Below are 22,443 nucleotides of genomic sequence, written 5' to 3' on the forward strand. Positions count from 1 at the left end.
GCAGGTCTCCACTGTGGGGGCAGGTCTCCACTGTGGGGGGAAGGTCTCCTCTGTGGGGGCAGGTCTCCACTGTGGGGGGCAGGTCTCCACTGTGGGGGGCAGTTCTCCTCTGTGGGGGCAGGTCTCCACTGTGGGGGCAGTTCTCCACTGTGGGGGGCAGGTCTACTCTGTGGGGGCAGTTCTCCTCTGTGGGGGCAGGTCTCCACTGTGGGGGGAAGGTCTCCTCTGTGGGGGCAGGTCTCCACTGTGGGGGCAGGTCTCCACTGTGGGGGGAAGGTCTCCTCTGTGGGGGCAGGTCTCCACTGTGGGGGCAGGTCTCCACTGTGGGGGCAGGTCTCCACTGTGGGGGCAGTTCTCCACTGTGGGGGCAGGTCTACTCTGTGGGGGCAGTTCTCCTCTGTGGGGGCAGGTCTACTCTGTGGGGGCAGTTCTCCTCTGTGGGGGCAGGTCTCCACTGTGGGGGCAGTTCTCCACTGTGGGGGCAGGTCTACTCTGTGGGGGCAGTTCTACTCTGTGGGGGCAGTTCTCCACTGTGGGGGGAAGGTCTCCTCTGTGGGGGCAGGTCTCCACTGTGGGGGCAGGTCTCCACTGTGGGGGCAGGTCTACTCTGTGGGGGCAGGTCTCCACTGTGGGGGGCAGGTCTCCACTGTGGGGGCAGTTCTCCACTGTGGGGGCAGTTCTCCACTGTGGGGGCAGTTCTCCACTGTGGGGGCAGGTCTCCACTGTGGGGGGCAGGTCTCCTCTGTGGGGGCAGGTCTCCACTGTGGGGGCAGGTCTCCACTGTGGGGGCAGGTCTCCACTGTGGGGGCAGTTCTCCACTGTGGGGGCAGTTCTCCACTGTGGGGGCAGGTCTCCACTGTGGGGGGCAGGTCTCCACTGTGGGGGCAGGTCTCCACTGTGGGGGCAGTTCTCCACTGTGGGGGCAGGTCTCCACTGTGGGGGCAGTTCTCCACTGTGGGGGCAGGTCTACTCTGTGGGGGCAGTTCTACTCTGTGGGGGCAGGTCTCCACTGTGGGGGCAGGTCTCCACTGTGGGGGCAGGTCTCCACCCTGTGGTGGAGGCGGCCTGAGCTGGCACAGTCCCCACCCAGCCAGACCCTCTGGCCTCCTGAGGTCTGTCCCAGACCAGCTTCCTGATCTCCCTGCGGTCTTGCAGACCCAGGCCCTGCTGGTCCTGCCGTTCTTCACCGTCCTCCCCGACCAGCAGCTGGACGAGCTGCAGAAGGCCCTCCAGGCTCTGGAAGCGTCACACTTCCCCATGCAGTCCGACGAGTTCTCCAAGGGCTCCCTGCACCGGAACAACTACATGGACTGCATCCAGAAGGTGAAGAATCCGCTTCGGGACGGGTGGGAGGGGTCTCTGGTCTAACTGATCCGGTTCCTTGTCTTGTAGCTGTTGGACGCTCTGGAGCTGTCCCAGAGTCCGGTTCTGCTCCGACTCCTAGCCGGAGTTCTGTGTCGGGACCGGAAACACATCATGGAGGACCAGTTCCAGACCTGCTTCCGCAGGATTTCCCAGCGGTCAGTGGAGGTCTTTATGATCCGCATGCGGTCTGGATGCGGTCCTGACGGGTGTGTCTGCATGGTGTCAGGGCGAGCGGCCAGAGGCAGCTGCAGCTGCTGCATTCGGTGTTTCGGGGGATCCAGCAGGACGACGTTCCCATCAGCTCCACGCTGCAGGCCATGATGGACCGGGTCCTACTGCCGCTGGTGTCCCACTGCAGTTCCGAGACCCTCAGCTGCTTCTTTCTGGAAAACGTCTCCGAAATCATGTCCTTCCTGCTCAGCCGCTTCACCAAGGTGGGCGAGACGATGCCTTCACTGACCTGAGTAATGGGCAGTTCAGTCATGTCCTCTTCTGGGTTCCAGTGGAAGGAGGCGGAGTTCCAGGTCCAGCTGCTGAGGAAGACTGCTTTCTACAAGCTGATGGAGCTCCTGTATTCCCGACTTCCCAAGGAGCAGCTCTACTCCCCGGATTCCCGCATCAACCGCACCTTCTGTGGTTCTGAGCAGACGGAGGGAAACGAGCTCTCCAAGGCGCTCCTCAAGTCCGTCTCCTCCAGACGCCTCCTTCATCCCCGTCTGGACCCGCCTCATGCTGCTTCTCTGTCTGCAGGTCCTGCTTCGAAGCCTTCACGGAGGACATGTCCGGGGAGACGCTGCTGCTGGAGGTCCGCAGACGGTACCACTGCTCCGCCTACACCTGCGCCATGTCCGTCGTCACCTGCAGCTTCACCGAGGCCCGGTTCTATCAGGGCTTCCTGTTCTCCGACAAGCCCGACAAGGTAGTCGGTCCTGACCGCTGGGCGGGAGGAGAATGATATCCAGCTGCATTTTAAACAAACACAAGAATGAAAGCTGATTCGTGTAACATGTGCTCCTCCACCCAGCATCAGCTCATCCTGGAGAATATCATTGATGCAGAAAGAATCTACAGCTTCCCCATCGAAGTTGAGGTACCATGTTTGGTTTGTTTGTTTTTGATACCATGTTGGTTTGTTTGTTTGTTTTTGGTCCCATGTTGGTTGGTTTGTTTGTTTTTGGTCCCATGTTGGTTTGTTTGTTTGTTTTTGGTCCCATGTTGGTTGGTTTGTTTGTTTTTGGTCCCATGTTGGTTGGTTTGTTTGTTTTTGGTCCCATGTTGGTTTGTTTGTTTGTTTTTGGTCCCATGTTGGTTTGTTTGTTTGTTTTTGGTCCCATGTTGGTTGGTTGGTTTGTCTTTGGTCCCATGTTGGTTTGTTTGTTTGTTTTTGGTCCCATGTTGGTTGGTTTGTTTGTTTTTGGTCCCATGTTGGTTGGTTGGTTTGTTTTTGGTCCCATGTTGGTTGGTTTGTTTGTTTTTGGTCCCATGTTGGTTTGTTTGTTTGTTTTTGGTCCCATGTTGGTTGGTTTGTTTGTTTTTGGTCCCATGTTGGTTGGTTGGTTTGTCTTTGGTCCCATGTTGGTTGGTTTGTTTGTTTTTGGTCCCATGTTGGTTGGTTTGTTTGTTTTTGGTCCCATGTTGGTTGGTTGGTTTGTTTTTGGTCCCATGTTGGTTGGTTGGTTTGTTTTTGGTCCCATGTTGGTTGGTTGGTTTGTTTTTGGTCCCATGTTGGTTGGTTGGTTTGTTTTTGGTCCCATGTTGGTTGGTTTGTTTGTTTTTGGTCCCATGTTGGTTGGTTGGTTTGTTTTTGGTCCCATGTTGGTTGGTTGGTTTGTTTTTGGTCCCATGTTGGTTGGTTGGTTTGTTTTTGGTCCCATGTTGGTTGGTTGGTTTGTTTTTGGTCCCATGTTGGTTGGTTGGTTTGTTTTTGGTCCCATGTTGGTTGGTTGGTTTGTTTTTGGTCCCATGTTGGTTGGTTGGTTTGTTTTTGGTCCCATGTTGGTTGGTTGGTTTGTTTTTGGTCCCATGTTGGTTGGTTTTTGATTTTGGTCCCATGTTGGTTGGTTTGTTTGTTTTTGGTCCCATGTTGGTTGGTTTGTTTGTTTTTGGTCCCATGTTGGTTGGTTTGTTTGTTTTTGGTCCCATGTTGGTTGGTTTGTTTGTTTTTGGTCCCATGTTGGTTGGTTTGTTTGTTTTTGGTCCCATGTTGGTTGGTTTAATTGTTTTTGGTCCCATGTTGTGTTTGTTTGTTTGTTTTTGGGCGATGATTGGATTATTGATCCATAAAGGATGCTTTCAGGTCCCGCTGGAGAGAAAGAAGAAATACATTCAGATCAGAAAAACGGCGAGTGATGAGAACGGAGGTATGGAAGCAGGTTACCAGCTTGCCTGTTGGCGTATGCTTTCATCATGGCTGACTGTCGTGTTTCCATAGAAACGGCGATGTACCTGTCCTCCCAGTCCTACATGGCCGACAGCAGCCTGAGTGAAGAGATGAGTCAGTTCGACTTTTCCACCGGAGTCCAGAGTTTTTCCTTCAGCTCCCACAGAGTTCCGGCTCCCACAAAGGTTCACCTCTCACATGAGTCCATCTGGGGAGCAGGGGCCTCCTGGAGCTTCTAAAGACTTCGTCCTTGTTTGCAGACGGAGGAGATGAAGGAGACTCTCCAGGATGCAACGCTGGATCTAGAGATGGACGAGCTGAACCAGCACGAATGTATGGCGGCCATGACGGCTCTGATTGGTCACATGCACAGGAACAACATCACGCCTAAAGTCCCGCAGGTAGGGCTCCTTTACCTGCTGACCCGGACCAGACACCTGGACCAGAAGGTGTTCGGATCAGGTCCAGGTTTTTACCCAGTGGTCCTGGTCCAAGCTTTTTCATTCAGGTGTTCTCCTTCCGGTGAAACAGGGACATCAGCCAGAGGAGCTTCCTTCCTGGATGAAGTTTCTTCATGGAAAACTGTCCAATCCAGCGACGTCTCTGAACATCCGACTCTTCATATCGAAGCTGATCATTAACACAGAGGAGGTGAATGTTCCTCCATTTGCTCCTCCTATTCTCTCCTTTCACTGCCGCATGTCAATCTGACATGTTTTCCAGGTTTTCCGGCCGTATGCCAAACACTGGCTCGGACCGCTGCTGCAGCTCATTGTCTCTGGAAACAACGGAGGAGACGGGATCCATTTCATGGTGGTGGACGTTGTGGTCACGGTGCTGTCTTGGACCAGCCTGGCCGCGCCCAAGGTGTGTTCGGGCTTCCTGGAACTCTTCCCCCATCTTCTTCCTGCTCTTGTCTTCTGCATCATGTCGGAAATGTCTCATCTTCAGGGAAATGCCAGAGACGAAGTCCTCGCCAACCGGCTGTTGGAGTTCCTCATGAAGCACAGCTTTAACCACAAGAGAGCCGTTTTCCGCCACAACCTGGAGATCATTCGCACCCTGGTGGAGTGTTGGAAAGATTGTCTGCACGTACCGTACAGGTAATGCTACCGTAAAGGCAGCGCTAATGTACAAGTAATGCTACCGTACAGGTTATGCTACCGTACAGGTTATGCTAACGTACAGGTAATGCTAATTTACAGGTAATGCTAACGTACAGGTAATGCTAACGTACAGGTTATGCTAATGTACAGGTTATGCTAACGTACAGGTTATGCTAACGTACAGGCAGCGCTAACGTTCAGCAGCGCTAGCATGCAGGTAATGCTAGCATAAAGGAAAAGCTAGCATAACGGTAATGTAGCATACAGGTAAACGTAATATATTTATTAAACAGAAATCTTTATTGAAGTTGCTTTGTTGATTTCTGGTTTAGTCTGATATACGAGCATTTTAGTGGAACCGACCCAAACAGCAGAGACAACTCCGTTGGACTCCAGCTTCTGGGAATCATCCTCGCCAACAAGCTGCCAGCCTATGATGTGTCCTGTGGGATAGAATACGAGAGGTAATGTACATGAAAAAATCATCAAAAACATCAAAATGAGAGTTTTATTCAGTAATTTGTAGCTTGTGTGTGTTTTCAGGTACATTCAGTCTCTGACCAACAACATCTCCTTTGTGAGATATAAAGATGTTTACGCAGCTGCAGCAGAACTTATTGGCCTCATTCTGAAGAACAGTACAGATCTGGGTCAGGTACGACCCAGGAACTTCCTTTCCTTGGTTTCTCTTTCATAAAGATTTAATTTAAAATGTGTTAATGTCTTCCTCTCTCAGCTTCATCAGGAGCTCCTCAGTCTTGCTACAACCAAAATAACAAACCTGAAGAAAAAAGATCTAGATGACAAGTTCATCATCTGCCTAAACAAAGTGTCCAAACACTTCCCTCCTTTCATGGATCGGTAGGTTTGACCTGTCAGTGAGGTGTATTTCAGCTAGCATCCAACTAAAATACCACCAAGATCCAGCTAGCATCTAGCTATAATACCACCAACATCCTGCTAGCATCCAGCTAAAATACCACCAACATCCAGCTAACACACCGCTAGAATCCGGCTAGCATATTGGTAGCATCCAGCTAACACACCGCTAGAATCCGGCTAGCATATTGGTAGCATCCAGCTGACACACCGCTAGAATCCGGCTAGCATATTGGTAGCATCCAGCTAACTACAGCTTCATAATGTCATATTTCAGGTTTGTTAATCAAGTCTTCTTCCTGCTGCCGAAGCTACACGGCATCTTAAAGACTAATTGTTTGGAGTGTGTGCTGAGTCGAGTCGACGTCATCCCGGACATCTTCCTGCAGCTGAAGACCACAGGATTCATTCAGTTGATGAGCCACAGGTGAGTCTTCAGCACACGTCCTCCATTAAAGTCCTCTATCATGATACTCCATCATGATACTCCATCATGGTCCCCCATCATGATACTCCATCATGGTCCTCCATCATGATACTCCATCATGGTCCTCCATCATGATACTCCATCATGGTCCTCCATCATGATACTCCATCATGGTCCTCCATCATGGTCCTCCATCATGGTCCTCCATCATGATACTCCATCATGGTCCTCCATCATGGTCCTCCATCATGGTCCTCCATCATGATACTCCATCATGGTCCTCCATCATGATACTCCATCATGATACTCCATCGTGGTCCTCCATCATGATACTCCATCATGATACTCCATCATGGTCCTCCATCATGGTCCTCCATCATGGTCCTCCATCATGATACTCCATCATGGTCCTCCATCATGATACTCCATCATGGTCCTCCATCATGGTCCTCCATCATGGTCCTCCATCATGATACTCCATCATGGTCCTCCATCATGGTCCTCCATCATGGTCCTCCATCATGATACTCCATCATGGTCCTCCATCATGGTCCTCCATCATGGTCCTCCATCATGGTCCTCCATCATGATACTCCATCATGGTCCTCCATCATGATACTCCATCATGGTCCTCCATCATGATACTCTATCATGGTCCTCCATCATGATACTCCATCATGGTCCTCCATCATGATACTCCATCATGGTCCTCCATCATGATACTCCATCATGGTCCTCCATCATGATACTCCATCATGGTCCTCCATCATGGTCCTCCATCATGGTCCTCCATCATGATACTCCATCATGGTCCTCCATCATGATACTCCATCATGGTCCTCCATCATGATACTCCATCATGGTCCTCCATCATGGTCCTCCATCATGATACTCCATCATGGTCCTCCATCATGGTCCTCCATCATGGTACTCCATCATGGTCCTCCATCATGATACTCCATCATGGTCCTCCATCATGGTCCTCCATCATGATACTCCATCATGGTCCTCCATCATGATACTCCATCATGGTCCTCCATCATGATACTCCATCATGATACTCCATCATGGTCCTCCATCATGATACTCCATCATGGTCCTCCATCATGATACTCCATCATGGTCCTCCATCATGATACTCCATCATGGTCCTCCATCATGATACTCCATCATGGTCCTCCATCGTGGTCCTCCATCATGATACTCCATCATGGTCCTCCATCATGATACTCCATCATGGTCCTCCATCATGATACTCCATCATGGTCCTCCATCATGATACTCCATCATGATACTCCATCATGGTCCTCCATCATGGTCCTCCATCATGGTCCTCCATCATGATACTCCATCATGGTCCTCCATCATGATACTCCATCATGATACTCCATCATGATACTCCATCATGGTCCTCCATCATGATACTCCATCATGGTCCTCCATCATGGTACTCCATCATGGTCCTCCATCATGATACTCCATCATGGTCCTCCATCATGATACTCCATCATGATACTCCATCATGGTCCTCCATCATGGTCCTCCATCATGATACTCCATCATGGTCCTCCATCATGATACTCCATCATGGTCCTCCATCATGATACTCCATCATGGTCCTCCATCATGATACTCCATCATGATACTCCATCATGGTCCTCCATCATGGTCCTCCATCATGGTCCTCCATCATGGTCCTCCATCATGATACTCCATCATGATACTCCATCATGGTCCTCCATCATGGTCCTCCATCATGGTCCTCCATCATGGTCCTCCATCATGATACTCCATCATGGTCCTCCATCATGATACTCCATCATGATACTCCATCATGATACTCCATCATGATACTCCATCATGGTCCTCCATCATGATACTCCATCATGGTCCTCCATCATGATACTCCATCATGATACTCCATCATGATACTCCATCATGGTCCTCCATCATGATACTCCATCATGGTCCTCCATCATGATACTCCATCATGATACTCCATCATGATACTCCATCATGGTCCTCCATCATGGTCCTCCATCATGATACTCCATCATGGTCCTCCATGATCTCCGTGTTTTTCAGCGGGTCATGATTGGTTGACCTCAGCAGGTCAATAACTGGTGTAAAATAAGATATTTCATATAAATTTGTTCTTTCAGAGATGAAGGAAGACAGCGTGTCTGCCTGGACATCGTCCATAAGATCCTGGCTATCCTGTCTCCGGCTGATCTTTCGGAGCTTCTGGGAGCAGTGACGGCCTTTGTCTCCCATCCGTCTCCGGCCTGCAGAGAGAGGATGTATGACATCCTGATGTGGATCCAGGACAACTACAGGTCAGGAACCTGGTCTCATCCTAGCCATAGTCTGCATTGGGAACATGGTCCAGTTTTCATGGACTGTTGTCTCTGCAGCGACGAGGAGAGCATGCAGGACAACTCATCGGTGGACATCCTGAATGTAGCTAAAGAGACTCTGCTTCAGGGCCTGTCGGAGGAGAACCAGGGTCTCCAGTAAGTGTTGTGGAATATTTTATACTATCTTGATGCAACACAGCAACGGGCAGAAGAGACGACTTTCTAACACAGACAGACATAGATTTAGTGTGGGACAAGGGAGGCCTCTCTCAGAAGAAACCTTCTTTGATATACACATATATATGTATGCTCTCTGCAGTGTAGCATTGTATGGAATATCACGTCTCACCTGACGCAGGTTACTAATTATACACTGTCCATAGTTAGACATATTTTGCCATGTTAGATAATTGTTTACCACAATACAGATTGCTATGACCTTGCAGCACTTCTTCCAACTTTAGATTCTCCAACATTCCTCCCTCTGGCGGTTCCACCGCCACTAACAGAATAACCAAACAATTAAAACACGACTTCAAATCCTATTAAATTGCCCCTTCGTTGACTTTCCACTGTAAAAGCAAAAAAACTGCAATTTCTGCCATTTTTCATGGAAAATTCTTTCACGCCCTTGGTCTTTGAGCGAACACCAAATCAGGTGGCAATCATCTTTCCGTCGCTGGCAATGGAATGTCCGGACAGACAGTTTGTTACAGTAGTAAAGGTCCAGTTCACCAATGACTATGTGATAGTATTTATTTACTAAAGACAGACAACACGGCCTTGGTAAAACGACACAGCGCACTTTTACGGCACATCACCTGATGCCATCTATCTACACGCTATCAAACCTCCAGAGGTTTAAACAGATCGAACAAGGCCTGGCTAGGTCAGAGCTGAGATGAGAACACGTCTTGCTGACAACCACACACTGGTCGTCTTTCTTGACCCAACTTGATCCAGCATGCAGACAAGACTCCTTCATTCTCAGGTTTAACCAAGCAAGGTGAGCTGATGACATGAGGTGCTTGTACGTCGAATTCTTCAGCCACAGTCTCTAAAGACAGGGGACACACAACAAGCCAACAAAGAAAGAATGGTGAGAACCAAACCAGCACCATGACTATCAAGATCAACAAGAATCTCCAATAGTTAACAAATCAATTCATCCCCCAGTTTCCCTCGCCAGCATTGTCCCCAAGGCCCCCCAGCCTCCTGTCCTGCTCCCTGTATAGTTGCTGTAAAAGAACCATCAGGTGCATGTGACAAGGTGCTATGTGGGTGGATTTAGCAGAAAACGCTGGCAAGTGACCTGTGGCATGATGCCAAATTGTACTTCCCTTTGTCGCTGGCACCATCGTGTCGCCCTCTTAGCTGCTGTCATCACCATGTTGTCACAGTTTCTTCTGTTTTCTGGACCAACGGTTTGACCCTGTGACTCCCAGCAAGAGAAACATCAGAAGGAGATTTAGTCCTAAATCTCTGGATCAACCTTCTCAACCTTTGAGTCAGTGGAAGTGGACATGGTTAGGACTTTCCTTGGGAGCCTTTGCTCCTGCAGCTTCGGTGATTTAGGTGGTACCACATGGAACTTTCCTTCACATGGACTGCTGTAGGTGTTGCCCGATGACTGTAATGTTCTTTACGCTGAGAATGATTCCACTTTAGATGAACCACAACATAGACTAACGGCGTCAGGCTTCTGCCCCCTCTTCTTTTCCTGCAGACACACAGACTAATGGGCAGCACTAAACGTGTTATGCACCCTGATTGGTCCATCTGTGAACAAATAAGTGGTGGCCCTCTGTAGAACTCCACAGCTGAGAAGCAGAAATTAGTGGACCAATAAGCAATTCATGCAGTGAAAAATGCAAAAAAAAAAAAAAAAGAGTGCATGAAGGAATCAAGCATCAGTTCATGTTAGGTTAGACTAGCACAAATCCGGTAATTACGTGTTCCATTAACCGGTCCATCATTCGTTGGCATTTAGGGTGATAAGCTGCTCTAGGGCTGGGCGATGTGACGATATATATTTCGTTTGGACGACAGAAAACATCCATCGTTTCATATGAGGCGCCATCGTTTACGCCACCATAAGGTGCTTTACTGCAGTATTTTACGTCAAGACAAGCTTTACGGCACACTGCAATATGTAGACATTGAGGAAGACAGTAGCAGACGTGTTTCAGAGGATAATTCACTAAAAGATGAGCAGCCGACCCAAACTGATGGCCTTGTTCCTAAAAGATGAAATTTCTGTCTGGATGTAGTTTGTATGTGTGTGTGTATATATATATATATATATATATATATATATATATATATACATATAAACACACTTTCTTACACAACTAGTTTCAGTGTGGGACAAGGGAGGCCTCTCTCAGAAGAAAGCACCTTCCACATACCTGCTTTATATGGGATGTCTCATCTGAGACAGCCTACTGATCACACACTCTCCGTAGTTCCACATCTGTTGCCTGTGTTGAGCTTGCAGCAAGGAGACCCTCCACCAGTACGTCCTCCTGCACCAGTTGGACCATCCCCTGTATGACAGATAAAACTGAATGTCTTCTCTGCAGACTTTACGTCCAGAACTTCTGGAGTCAGGAGAAGCGTCTTCCGGCTGCCACCCTGCAGAGGATGCAGGCTGTCCTCAGCTCGCTGTACTCCGTCCACATCGAGCGGCGTTTTCTCAGTTTGGCCACCAACCTGCTGCTGGAAACGACGAGCCGGAGTCCCGACTTTAAACGCAACATGTTTGAGTTTCCTCTGTCTGAATGCAGCTTCCAGGTCTGGATCCTTCCTGTGGTTCCCAGACCTGCTGGTCCGCTTCCCGGCCAAGCTGACCTTGTCCTCCTCCTGCAGGACTACGTCATCGACTCCAGCTGGCGCTTCAGGTCCACCGTCATGACGCCAATGTTTGTAGAAACCCAGACCTCTCAGGGTCCAGAGAGTCTGGCAGCCTCCCAGTCCGGAACCACTAAGGGGAAGCTCAGAGCCACCCAGACCTCCTTGGAGTTCTCCCAGACCCAAACCGGTACGTCCCTCTTCCTCATGCCAAGACACTTTTACAGTGAGTCTGGAAACTGGTTTTTGTGGTCCCTGCAGGTCGTCGGTCAGCTTATAACTGGCTGACAGGCAGCAGCGTGGACACGGTGGTGGACTCTCCCAGCTCCGAGTCGCAGTCCTCGCTCCTGGTGTTGGACAGGACGGAGAGACAGCCGGCGGCGAGGAGGCCGGTCGGCGACGGCTTCGGTCTGGGCCGTCTGACCGCATCGTCGGACCAGGTGGATGGCCGGTCCGGAGGTGGGTCAGAGCGTGGACCTGGATCAGAGGACCTGATCCCATCCGGGTTTTTCAGAATTTACTGTGCTCCTGTCCTCAGCTGAAGACGAGCGCCGAAGGAACATCCTGAGACTGAGACGCAGGTTTCTGAAAGACCAGGACAAGATCAGCCAGACCTTCGCTCAGAGACAGATCCAGCAGCAGATCCAGAAAAAGGTTCCCTCAGACCCGCTTCGCAAGCCCAGATCTGGATCCAGATCTCGTGATGTGGATCCATCTCTGTCTCCTGGTCTCATCCGGTGTGTCTTGGTTCCACAGGAAGAAAAGTCCGATGAGAGACTGAGAAAGGAGGGTCTGGTGGTTTTGTACCGAAGCTACAGAACCGGAGATTTCCCAGATGTCCAGATCCCCCACAGCAGCCTCATCACGCCTCTGCAGGCGCTGGCACAGGTCCGAGCTGCTTCCTGTCCCCGTACGGACACCCTGTCCCCACGCTGTCCTCACATCCTCACGTCTCTCCTCAGAGAGACGCCGTCCTGGCCAAGCAGCTGTTCAGCTCGCTGTTCGCCGCGATCCTCCGGGAGGCAGAGAAGCACCAGAGTCCAGAGGAGACCAGGAGGGTCAGAGAGGGTCTGCGCTGCGTCATGAACTCCTTCCTGGACAGGAGCTCGCTCTGCTTCCCCCCCTTCATAGCATGTGTACAGGTAAGGCCCTGAATGCAACACGCAGCTCGCCGCGGGGTCCTTCAACACAGCAGAACCCCCCTCAGACCGCCGAGGTGCTCATCTTTACTCCACATTCTTCTGGTCAATTAGAACTACAGAAAGCCTCAATATGTAAATAATTGATCGATTAGCAAATGAAACATTTTTTAGTGCCATGTGGTTGCCGAGCAACATTGGCGCTGTGGCGGTGCAGCTGTCAGCGTTTCACCTTGAAAATTAAAATGAGTACCTTGGCGGCTCCAGCGACCAGTCCCTGAACGCAGCACGGTCCTGCAGGACATGTGTTTCCAGCACTCGGACCTGCAGCAGCTCCACCCGGCAGCCGTCAGCTCCACCTGCCTCGTGAGTCTCCAGCAGCCGTCCGGCATCCTGCTGCTGGAGGAAGCTCTTCTGCACGCCGCCGAGCCGGAGCAACGTCCCGCCAAACGCCCACGAGGACACAAAGACATTCCTCCTGACACGGCAAAGTGGATCCACCTGGCCAGGTAGGGACATCTCCAGTCCGGCTTCTTCTGTCCCAACCCGTCCTCAGACTTCTGCTTCTCGTCTGCAGACTCTACAGGTCTTTGGAGGATTACGATGTTGTTCGCGGCATCTTTGGAGGAAAAGTCGGGACCAAGTCCATCACCTGCTCTGCTCTTCAAGCCGAAGCCAACTCCGACTTTGCAGAAGCGGTGAAGCTTTACAACGAGGTAGGAAGTCCAGAGTTTCCCTCCGACGTTCCCTCAGGCAGACGGGAAATCTGCCTCCATGCAGGTCATAAATACCTGGCGCAGCATGGAACCAACGGTCCGGGACGAACCGGACCGTTTGCTCTCCACCGAACCTCGTTCCATCCTCCAGCAGGAGACGGAAATTCCTTCTTGTTCTCCAAGAAGAAAATCACGTCATTTTGTTCTCGCTGACGTCTCGTGTTGAAGACGGTTCTCAACACATCGGGCTGCAGAACTGGCTCCAAGAAGTATCGTGTGATTGGTCGGACATGTGAGGTGGGCGTGGCTAACACAGAGAAACAGGAAGTGGAGATGCTGCTTCGCGTTTTTCCTGCTGCAGCTAAAACGATGAAACAGCTGATCGAGGTGGCGAGAAAGTACCGACGTTTTTACATTAAAACACTCGGACCCCGCCGCGTGTACGCTCCGCCCCGCCGCGTGTACGCTCCGCCCCGCCGCGTGTACGCTCCGCCCCGCCGCGTGTACGCTCCGCCCAGCCGCGTGTACGCTCCGCCCCGCCGCGTGTACGCTCCGCCCCGCCGCGTGTACGCTCCGCCCCGCCGCGTGTACGCTCCGCCCAGCCGCGTGTACGCTCCGCCCCGCCGGGTGTACGCTCCGCCCCGCCGCGTGTACGCTCCGCCCCGCCGCGTGTACGCTCCGCCCAGCCGCGTGTACGCTCCGCCCCGCCGCGTGTACGCTCCGCCCCGCCGCGTGTACGCTCCGCCCAGCCGCGTGTACGCTCCGCCCCGCCGCGTGTACGCTCCGCCCCGCCGGGTGTACGCTCCGCCCCGCCGGGTGTACGCTCCGCCCCGCCGCGTGTACGCTCCGCCCAGCCGCGTGTACGCTCCGCCCCGCCGCGTGTACGCTCCGCCCCGCCGCGTGTACGCTCCGCCCCGCCGCGTGTACGCTCCGCCCCGCCGCGTGTACGCTCCGCCCCGCCGGGTGTACGCTCCGCCCCGCCGCGTGTATTGTACATAAAGCGGACAGTGACCCCTCCCCCCCACAGTGGTGATCCAGTAGTCCGGTGATCCAGTAGTCCGGTGATCCATATCCAGGACATAAAAGCCGAGTGTATGTCCAACAGGCTCTGAACACGGAGAACTGGTCTGACGGCGAACCCGGTGACGCTGAGAAGGACTTCTGGGAGATGGCCGCCATGGAGGCGTACAGTCAGCTGACAGAGTGGAAGTCTCTGCAGTACTGCTCCACCGTTTACATCGATGACACGTCTCCACCCGACCTGGACAAGATGTGGTCTGAACCCTCCTACCAGGTACCCATTCATTCTTTAACTGGACCCATTCATTCTCACCATTCACCCATTCATTTTTTTATTAGACCCATTCATTCTGCAATTAGACCCATTCATTCTCCACATGGACCCATTCATTCTGCAATTAGACCCATTCATTCTCCACATGGACCCATTCATTCTTTAATTAGACCCAGTCATTCTCCACATGGACCCATTCATTCTTTAATTAGACCCAGTCATTCTCCACATGGACCCATTCATTCTCCACATGGACCCATTCATTCTCTACATGGACCTATTCATTCTCCACATGGACCCATTCATTCTTTATTTAGACCCAGTCATTCTCCACATGGACCCATTCATTCTCTACATGGACCTATTCATTCTCCACATGGACCCATTCATTCTTTATTTAGACCTATTCATTCTCCACATGGACCCATTCATTCTTTATTTAGACCTATTCATTCTCCACATGGACCCATTCATTCTTTATTTAGACCTATTCATTCTCCACATGGACCCATTCATTCTCCACATGGACCCATTCATTCTTTATTTAGACCCATTCATTCTCTACATGGACCTATTCATTCTCCACATGGACCCATTCATTCTTTATTTAGACCTATTCATTCTCCACATGGACCCATTCATTCTTTATTTAGACCTATTCATTCTCCACATGGACCCATTCATTCTCCACATGGACCCATTCATTCTTTATTTAGACCTATTCATTCTCCACATGGACCCATTCATTCTTTATTTAGACCTATTCATTCTCCACATGGACCCATTCATTCTCTACATGGACCTATTCATTCTCTACATGGACCCATTCATTCTCTACATGGACCAATTCATTCTCCACATGGACCCATTCATTCTTTATTTAGACCCATTCATTCTCCACATGGACCTATTCATTCTCCACATGGACCCATTCATTCTTTATTTAGACCTATTCATTCTCCACATGGACCCATTCATTCTTTATTTAGACCTATTCATTCTCCACATGGACCTATTCATTCTTTATTTAGACCTATTCATTCTCCACATGGACCCATTCATTCTCCACATGGACCCATTCATTCTTTATTTAGACCTATTCATTCTCCACATGGACCCATTCATTCTCTACATGGACCTATTCATTCTCTACATGGAGCCATTCATTCTCTACATGGACCCATTCATTCTCTACATGGACCTATTCATTCTCTACATGGACCCATTCATTCTCTACATGGACCTATTCATTCTCTACATGGACCCATTCATTCTCTACATGGACCAATTCATTCTCCACATGGACCCATTCATTCTTTAATTAGACCCATTCATTCTCCACATGGACCTATTCATTCTCCACATGGACCCATTCATTCTTTATTTAGACCTATTCATTCTCCACATGGACCCATTCATTCTTTATTTAGACCTATTCATTCTCCACATGGACCTATTCATTCTTTATTTAGACCTATTCATTCTCCACATGGACCCATTCATTCTCCACATGGACCCATTCATTCTTTATTTAGACCTATTCATTCTCCACATGGACCCATTCATTCTCTACATGGACCTATTCATTCTCTACATGGACCCATTCATTCTCTACATGGACCCATTCATTCTCTACATGGACCCATTCATTCTCTACATGGACCGTTCATTCTCTACATGGACCGTTCATTCTCCACATGGACCCATTCATTCTCTACATGGACCTTTTTATTCTTTACATGGACCCATTCATTCTCCACATGGACCCATTCATTCTCTACATGGACCTATTCATTCTCTACATGGACCTATTCATTCTCTACATGGACCCATTCATTCTCCACATGGACCCATTCATTCTTTATTTAGACCTATTCATTCTCCACATGGACCCATTCATTCTTTAATTAGACCCAGTCATTCTCCACATGGACCCATTCATTCTCCACATGGACCCATTCATTCTCCACATGGACCTATTCATTCTCCACATGGACCCATTCATTCTCCACATGGACCCATTCATTCTCCACATGGACCCATTCATTCTCCACATGGACCCATTCATTCTCCACATGGACCCATTCATTCTCTACATGGACCCATTCATTCTCCACATGGACCCATTCATTCTCCACATGGACCCATTCATTCTCCACATGGACCTATTCATTCTTTATTTAGACCCATTCATTCTCCACATGGACCTATTCATTCTCCACATGGACCCATTCATTCTCCACATGGACCCATTCATTCTTTATTTAGACCTATTCATTCTCCACATGGACCCATTCATTCTCTACATGGACCCATTCATTCTTTATTTAGACCCATTCATTCTCCACATGGACCTATTCATTCTCCACATGGACCCATTCATTCTCCACATGGACCCATTCATTCTTTATTTAAAACCTATTCATTCTCCTCATGGACCCATTCATTCTTTATTTAAAACCTATTCATTCTCCACATGGACCCATTCATTCTTTATTTAGACCTATTCATTCTCCACATGGACCCATTCATTCTCTACATGGACCCATTCATTCTTTATTTAGACCCATTCATTCTCCACATGGACCCATTCATTCTTTATTTAGACCCATTCATTCTCCACATGGACCCATTCATTCTCTACATGGACCCATTCATTCTCCACATGGACCCATTCATTCTTTATTTAGACCTATTCATTCTCCACATGGACCCATTCATTCTCTACATGGACCCATTCATTCTTTATTTAGACCCATTCATTCTCCACATGGACCCATTCATTCTCCACATGGACCCATTCATTCTCCACATGGACCCAGTCATTCTCTACATGGACCCATTCATTCTTTATTTAGACCCATTCATTCTCCACATGGACCCATTCATTCTTTATTTAGACCTATTCATTCTCTACATGGACCCATTCATTCTCCACATGGACCCATTCATTCTCTACATGGACCCATTCATTCTCCACATGGACCCATTCATTCTTTATTTAGACCTATTCATTCTCTACATGGACCCATTCATTCTCTACATGGACCCATTCATTCTTTATTTAGACCCATTCATTCTCCACATGGACCCATTCATTCTCCACATGGACCCATTCATTCTCCACATGGACCCAGTCATTCTCCACATGGACCCATTCATTCTAAAATCGAAGTGATTGATGAATTATCTGGTTTAAATATCCACATGAATCCTTCGTTGTCCGAACGGCTCGGTCTGATTCCGGCTGGAGTCCAGGCAGGAACACCTGGACAGGTCGCCAGTCCAACGGTTCACACCTCACCGAGTGGAGTTTACATGTTCTCCCCTGTGTGTGTGTGTGTGTGTGTGTGTGTGTGCGTGCGCGCGCCTCGTGTCGCCCACCGTGTGAAAAGGGTTCCAGAAATAAAGTTTCATTTGAGGATCGAACCAGCGACCTTCTAGCGGTACGGTGCTAACCACTACGCCATGCAAACGCTGAACCGGTTCATTAAAACGTTTAAATCCAGACATATGGCAGATAGATACATTCCCTGTTTCCTGGTGTTGCAGGACATGTATCTGGTCTCCTGGTGGACATGTATCTGGTCTCCTGGTGGACATGTATCTGGTCTCCTGGTGGACATGTATCTGGTCTCCTGGTGTTGCAGGACATGTATCTGGTCTCCTGGTGGACATGTATCTGGTCTCCTGGTGTTGCAGGACATGAATCTGGTCTCCTGGTGGACATGTATCTGGTCTCCTGGTGGACATGTATCTGGTCTCCTGGTGTTGCAGGACATGTATCTGGTCTCCTGGTGGACATGTATCTGGTCTCCTGGTGTTGCAGGACATGAATCTGGTCTCCTGGTGGACATGAATCTGGTCTCCTGGTGGACATGTATCTGGTCTCCTGGTGGACATGTATCTGGTCTCCTGGTGGACATGTATCTGGTCTCCTGGTGTTGCAGGACATGTATCTGGTCTCCTGGTGGACATGTATCTGGTCTCCTGGTGTTGCAGGACATGTATCTGGTCTCCTGGTGGACATGTATCTGGTCTCCTGGTGTTGCAGGACATGTATCTGGTCTCCTGGTGGACATGTATCTGGTCTCCTGGTGTTGCAGGACATGTATCTGGTCTCCTGGTGGACATGTATCTGGTCTCCTGGTGTTGCAGGACATGTATCTGGTCTCCTGGTGGACATGTATCTGGTCTCCTGGTGTTGCAGGACATGTATCTGGTCTCCTGGTGTTGCAGGACATGTATCTGGTCTCCTGGTGGACATGTATCTGGTCTCCTGGTGTTGCAGGACATGTATCTGGTCTCCTGGTGGACATGTATCTGGTCTCCTGGTGTTGCAGGACATGTATCTGGTCTCCTGGTGGACATGTATCTGGTCTCCTGGTGGACATGTATCTGGTCTCCTGGTGTTGCAGGACATGAATCTGGTCTCCTGGTGGACATGTATCTGGTCTCCTGGTGAACATGTATCTGGTCTCCTGGTGGACATGTATCTGGTCTCCTGGTGTTGCAGGACATGTATCTGGTCTCCTGGTGGACATGTATCTGGTCTCCTGGTGGACATGTATCTGGTCTCCTGGTGTTGCAGGACATGTATCTGGTCTCCTGGTGTTGCAGGACATGTATCTGGTCTCCTGGTGTTGCAGGACATGTATCTGGTCTCCTGGTGTTGCAGGACATGTATCTGGTCTCCTGGTGGACATGTATCTGGTCTCCTGGTGTTGCAGGACATGTATCTGGTCTCCTGGTGGACATGTATCTGGTCTCCTGGTGTTGCAGGACATGTATCTGGTCTCCTGGTGGACATGTATCTGGTCTCCTGGTGTTGCAGGACATGTATCTGGTCTCCTGGTGGACATGTATCTGGTCTCCTGGTGTTGCAGGACATGAATCTGGTCTCCTGGTGGACATGTATCTGGTCTCCTGGTGGACATGTATCTGGTCTCCTGGTGTTGCAGGACATGTATCTGGTCTCCTGGTGGACATGTATCTGGTCTCCTGGTGTTGCAGGACATGAATCTGGTCTCCTGGTGGACATGAATCTGGTCTCCTGGTGGACATGTATCTGGTCTCCTGGTGGACATGTATCTGGTCTCCTGGTGTTGCAGGACATGTATCTGGTCTCCTGGTGGACATGTATCTGGTCTCCTGGTGTTGCAGGACATGAATCTGGTCTCCTGGTGGACATGAATCTGGTCTCCTGGTGGACATGTATCTGGTCTCCTGGTGGACATGTATCTGGTCTCCTGGTGGACATGTATCTGGTCTCCTGGTGTTGCAGGACATGTATCTGGTCTCCTGGTGGACATGTATCTGGTCTCCTGGTGTTGCAGGACATGTATCTGGTCTCCTGGTGGACATGTATCTGGTCTCCTGGTGTTGCAGGACATGTATCTGGTCTCCTGGTGGACATGTATCTGGTCTCCTGGTGTTGCAGGACATGTATCTGGTCTCCTGGTGGACATGTATCTGGTCTCCTGGTGTTGCAGGACATGTATCTGGTCTCCTGGTGGACATGTATCTGGTCTCCTGGTGTTGCAGGACATGTATCTGGTCTCCTGGTGTTGCAGGACATGTATCTGGTCTCCTGGTGGACATGTATCTGGTCTCCTGGTGTTGCAGGACATGTATCTGGTCTCCTGGTGGACATGTATCTGGTCTCCTGGTGTTGCAGGACATGTATCTGGTCTCCTGGTGGACATGTATCTGGTCTCCTGGTGGACATGTATCTGGTCTCCTGGTGTTGCAGGACATGAATCTGGTCTCCTGGTGGACATGTATCTGGTCTCCTGGTGAACATGTATCTGGTCTCCTGGTGGACATGTATCTGGTCTCCTGGTGTTGCAGGACATGTATCTGGTCTCCTGGTGGACATGTATCTGGTCTCCTGGTGGACATGTATCTGGTCTCCTGGTGTTGCAGGACATGTATCTGGTCTCCTGGTGTTGCAGGACATGTATCTGGTCTCCTGGTGTTGCAGGACATGTATCTGGTCTCCTGGTGGACATGTATCTGGTCTCCTGGTGGACATGTATCTGGTCTCCTGGTGTTGCAGGACATGTATCTGGTCTCCTGGTGGACATGTATCTGGTCTCCTGGTGTTGCAGGACATGTATCTGGTCTCCTGGTGGACATGTATCTGGTCTCCTGGTGTTGCAGGACATGTATCTGGTCTCCTGGTGGACATGTATCTGGTCTCCTGGTGTTGCAGGACATGAATCTGGTCTCCTGGTGGACATGTATCTGGTCTCCTGGTGGACATGTATCTGGTCTCCTGGTGTTGCAGGACATGTATCTGGTCTCCTGGTGGACATGTATCTGGTCTCCTGGTGTTGCAGGACATGAATCTGGTCTCCTGGTGGACATGAATCTGGTCTCCTGGTGGACATGTATCTGGTCTCCTGGTGGACATGTATCTGGTCTCCTGGTGTTGCAGGACATGTATCTGGTCTCCTGGTGGACATGAATCTGGTCTCCTGGTGGACATGTATCTGGTCTCCTGGTGGAAATGTATCTGGTCTCCTGGTGTTGCAGGACATGTATCTGGTCTCCTGGTGGACATGTATCTGGTCTCCTGGTGTTGCAGGACATGTATCTGGTCTCCTGGTGTCGCAGGACATGAATCTGGTCTCCTGGTGGACATGTATCTGGTCTCCTGGTGGACATGTATCTGGTCTCCTGGTGGACATGTATCTGGTCTCCTGGTGTTGCAGGACATGAATCTGGTCTCCTGGTGTTGCAGGACATGAATCTGGTCTCCTGGTGGACATGTATCTGGTCTCCTGGTGGACATGTATCTGGTCTCCTGGTGTTGCAGGACATGTATCTGGTCTCCTGGTGGACATGTATCTGGTCTCTTGGTGGACATGTATCTGGTCTCCTGGTGGACATGTATCTGGTCTCCTGGTGGAGATGTATCTGGTCTCCTGGTGGACATGTATCTGGTCTCCTGGTGGACATGTATCTGGTCTCCTGGTGTTGCAGGACATGTATCTGGTCTCCTGGTGTTGCAGGACATGAATCTGGTCTCCTGGTGGACATGTATCTGGTCTCCTGGTGGACATGTATCTGGTCTCCTGGTGGACATGTATCTGGTCTCCTGGTGTTGCAGGACATGTATCTGGTCTCCTGGTGTTGCAGGACATGTATCTGGTCTCCTGGTGTTGCAGGACATGTATCTGGTCTCCTGGTGTTGCAGGACATGTATCTGGTCTCCTGGTGGACATGTATCTGGTCTCCTGGTGTTGCAGGACATCAATCTGGTCTCCTGGTGGACATGTATCTGGTCTCCTGGTGGACATGTATCTGGTCTCCTGGTGAACATGTATCTGGTCTCCTGGTGGACATGTATCTGGTCTCCTGGTGTTGCAGGACATGTATCTGGTCTCCTGGTGGACATGTATCTGGTCTCCTGGTGGACATGTATCTGGTCTCTTGGTGTTGCAGGACATGTATCTGGTCTCCTGGTGTTGCAGGACATGTATCTGGTCTCCTGGTGTTGCAGGACATGTATCTGGTCTCCTGGTGTTGCAGGACATGTATCTGGTCTCCTGGTGGACATGTATCTGGTCTCCTGGTGGACATGTATCTGGTCTCCTGGTGGACATGTATCTGGTCTCCTGGTGTTGCAGGACATGTATCTGGTCTCCTGGTGGACATGTATCTGGTCTCCTGGTGGACATGTATCTGGTCTCCTGGTGTTGCAGGACATGTATCTGGTCTCCTGGTGGACATGTATCTGGTCTCCTGGTGGACATGTATCTGGTCTCCTGGTGTTGCAGGACATGAATCTGGTCTCCTGGTGGACATGAATCTGGTCTCCTGGTGGACATGTATCTGGTCTCCTGGTGGACATGTATCTGGTCTCCTGGTGTTGCAGGACATGTATCTGGTCTCCTGGTGGACATGAATCTGGTCTCCTGGTGGA

The 22,443-nt window shown here is 50.1% G+C and overlaps 1 protein-coding gene across 4 annotated transcripts in view; it reads left to right on the forward strand.

The window, feature by feature from the left end:
• Positions 1 to 22,443, forward strand: part of prkdc (protein kinase, DNA-activated, catalytic subunit) — a 146,513-nt gene that overhangs the window by 51,347 nt on the left and 72,723 nt on the right. For all 4 annotated transcript variants that reach the window (XM_079259807.1, XM_079259805.1, XM_079259806.1 and 1 more), the window contains 27 exons: positions 1,156 to 1,323; positions 1,393 to 1,520; positions 1,592 to 1,799; positions 1,869 to 2,047; positions 2,116 to 2,284; positions 2,390 to 2,455; positions 3,662 to 3,725; positions 3,797 to 3,930; positions 4,006 to 4,146; positions 4,277 to 4,396; positions 4,469 to 4,612; positions 4,697 to 4,848; positions 5,184 to 5,315; positions 5,395 to 5,506; positions 5,588 to 5,712; positions 6,008 to 6,157; positions 8,320 to 8,493; positions 8,572 to 8,670; positions 11,097 to 11,307; positions 11,383 to 11,554; positions 11,626 to 11,823; positions 11,903 to 12,018; positions 12,121 to 12,252; positions 12,327 to 12,506; positions 12,804 to 13,012; positions 13,081 to 13,219; positions 14,325 to 14,513. In XM_079259807.1, coding sequence (XP_079115933.1) covers positions 1,156 to 1,323; positions 1,393 to 1,520; positions 1,592 to 1,799; positions 1,869 to 2,047; positions 2,116 to 2,284; positions 2,390 to 2,455; positions 3,662 to 3,725; positions 3,797 to 3,930; positions 4,006 to 4,146; positions 4,277 to 4,396; positions 4,469 to 4,612; positions 4,697 to 4,848; positions 5,184 to 5,315; positions 5,395 to 5,506; positions 5,588 to 5,712; positions 6,008 to 6,157; positions 8,320 to 8,493; positions 8,572 to 8,670; positions 11,097 to 11,307; positions 11,383 to 11,554; positions 11,626 to 11,823; positions 11,903 to 12,018; positions 12,121 to 12,252; positions 12,327 to 12,506; positions 12,804 to 13,012; positions 13,081 to 13,219; positions 14,325 to 14,513 — 4,011 coding nt within the window. The remainder of the gene's footprint in view (positions 1 to 1,155; positions 1,324 to 1,392; positions 1,521 to 1,591; positions 1,800 to 1,868; positions 2,048 to 2,115; positions 2,285 to 2,389; positions 2,456 to 3,661; positions 3,726 to 3,796; positions 3,931 to 4,005; positions 4,147 to 4,276; positions 4,397 to 4,468; positions 4,613 to 4,696; positions 4,849 to 5,183; positions 5,316 to 5,394; positions 5,507 to 5,587; positions 5,713 to 6,007; positions 6,158 to 8,319; positions 8,494 to 8,571; positions 8,671 to 11,096; positions 11,308 to 11,382; positions 11,555 to 11,625; positions 11,824 to 11,902; positions 12,019 to 12,120; positions 12,253 to 12,326; positions 12,507 to 12,803; positions 13,013 to 13,080; positions 13,220 to 14,324; positions 14,514 to 22,443) is intronic.

Source organism: Telmatherina bonti (genome assembly GCF_933228915.1).
Source record: "Telmatherina bonti genome assembly, chromosome: 20".
Classification (NCBI taxonomy): domain Eukaryota; kingdom Metazoa; phylum Chordata; class Actinopteri; order Atheriniformes; family Telmatherinidae; genus Telmatherina; species Telmatherina bonti.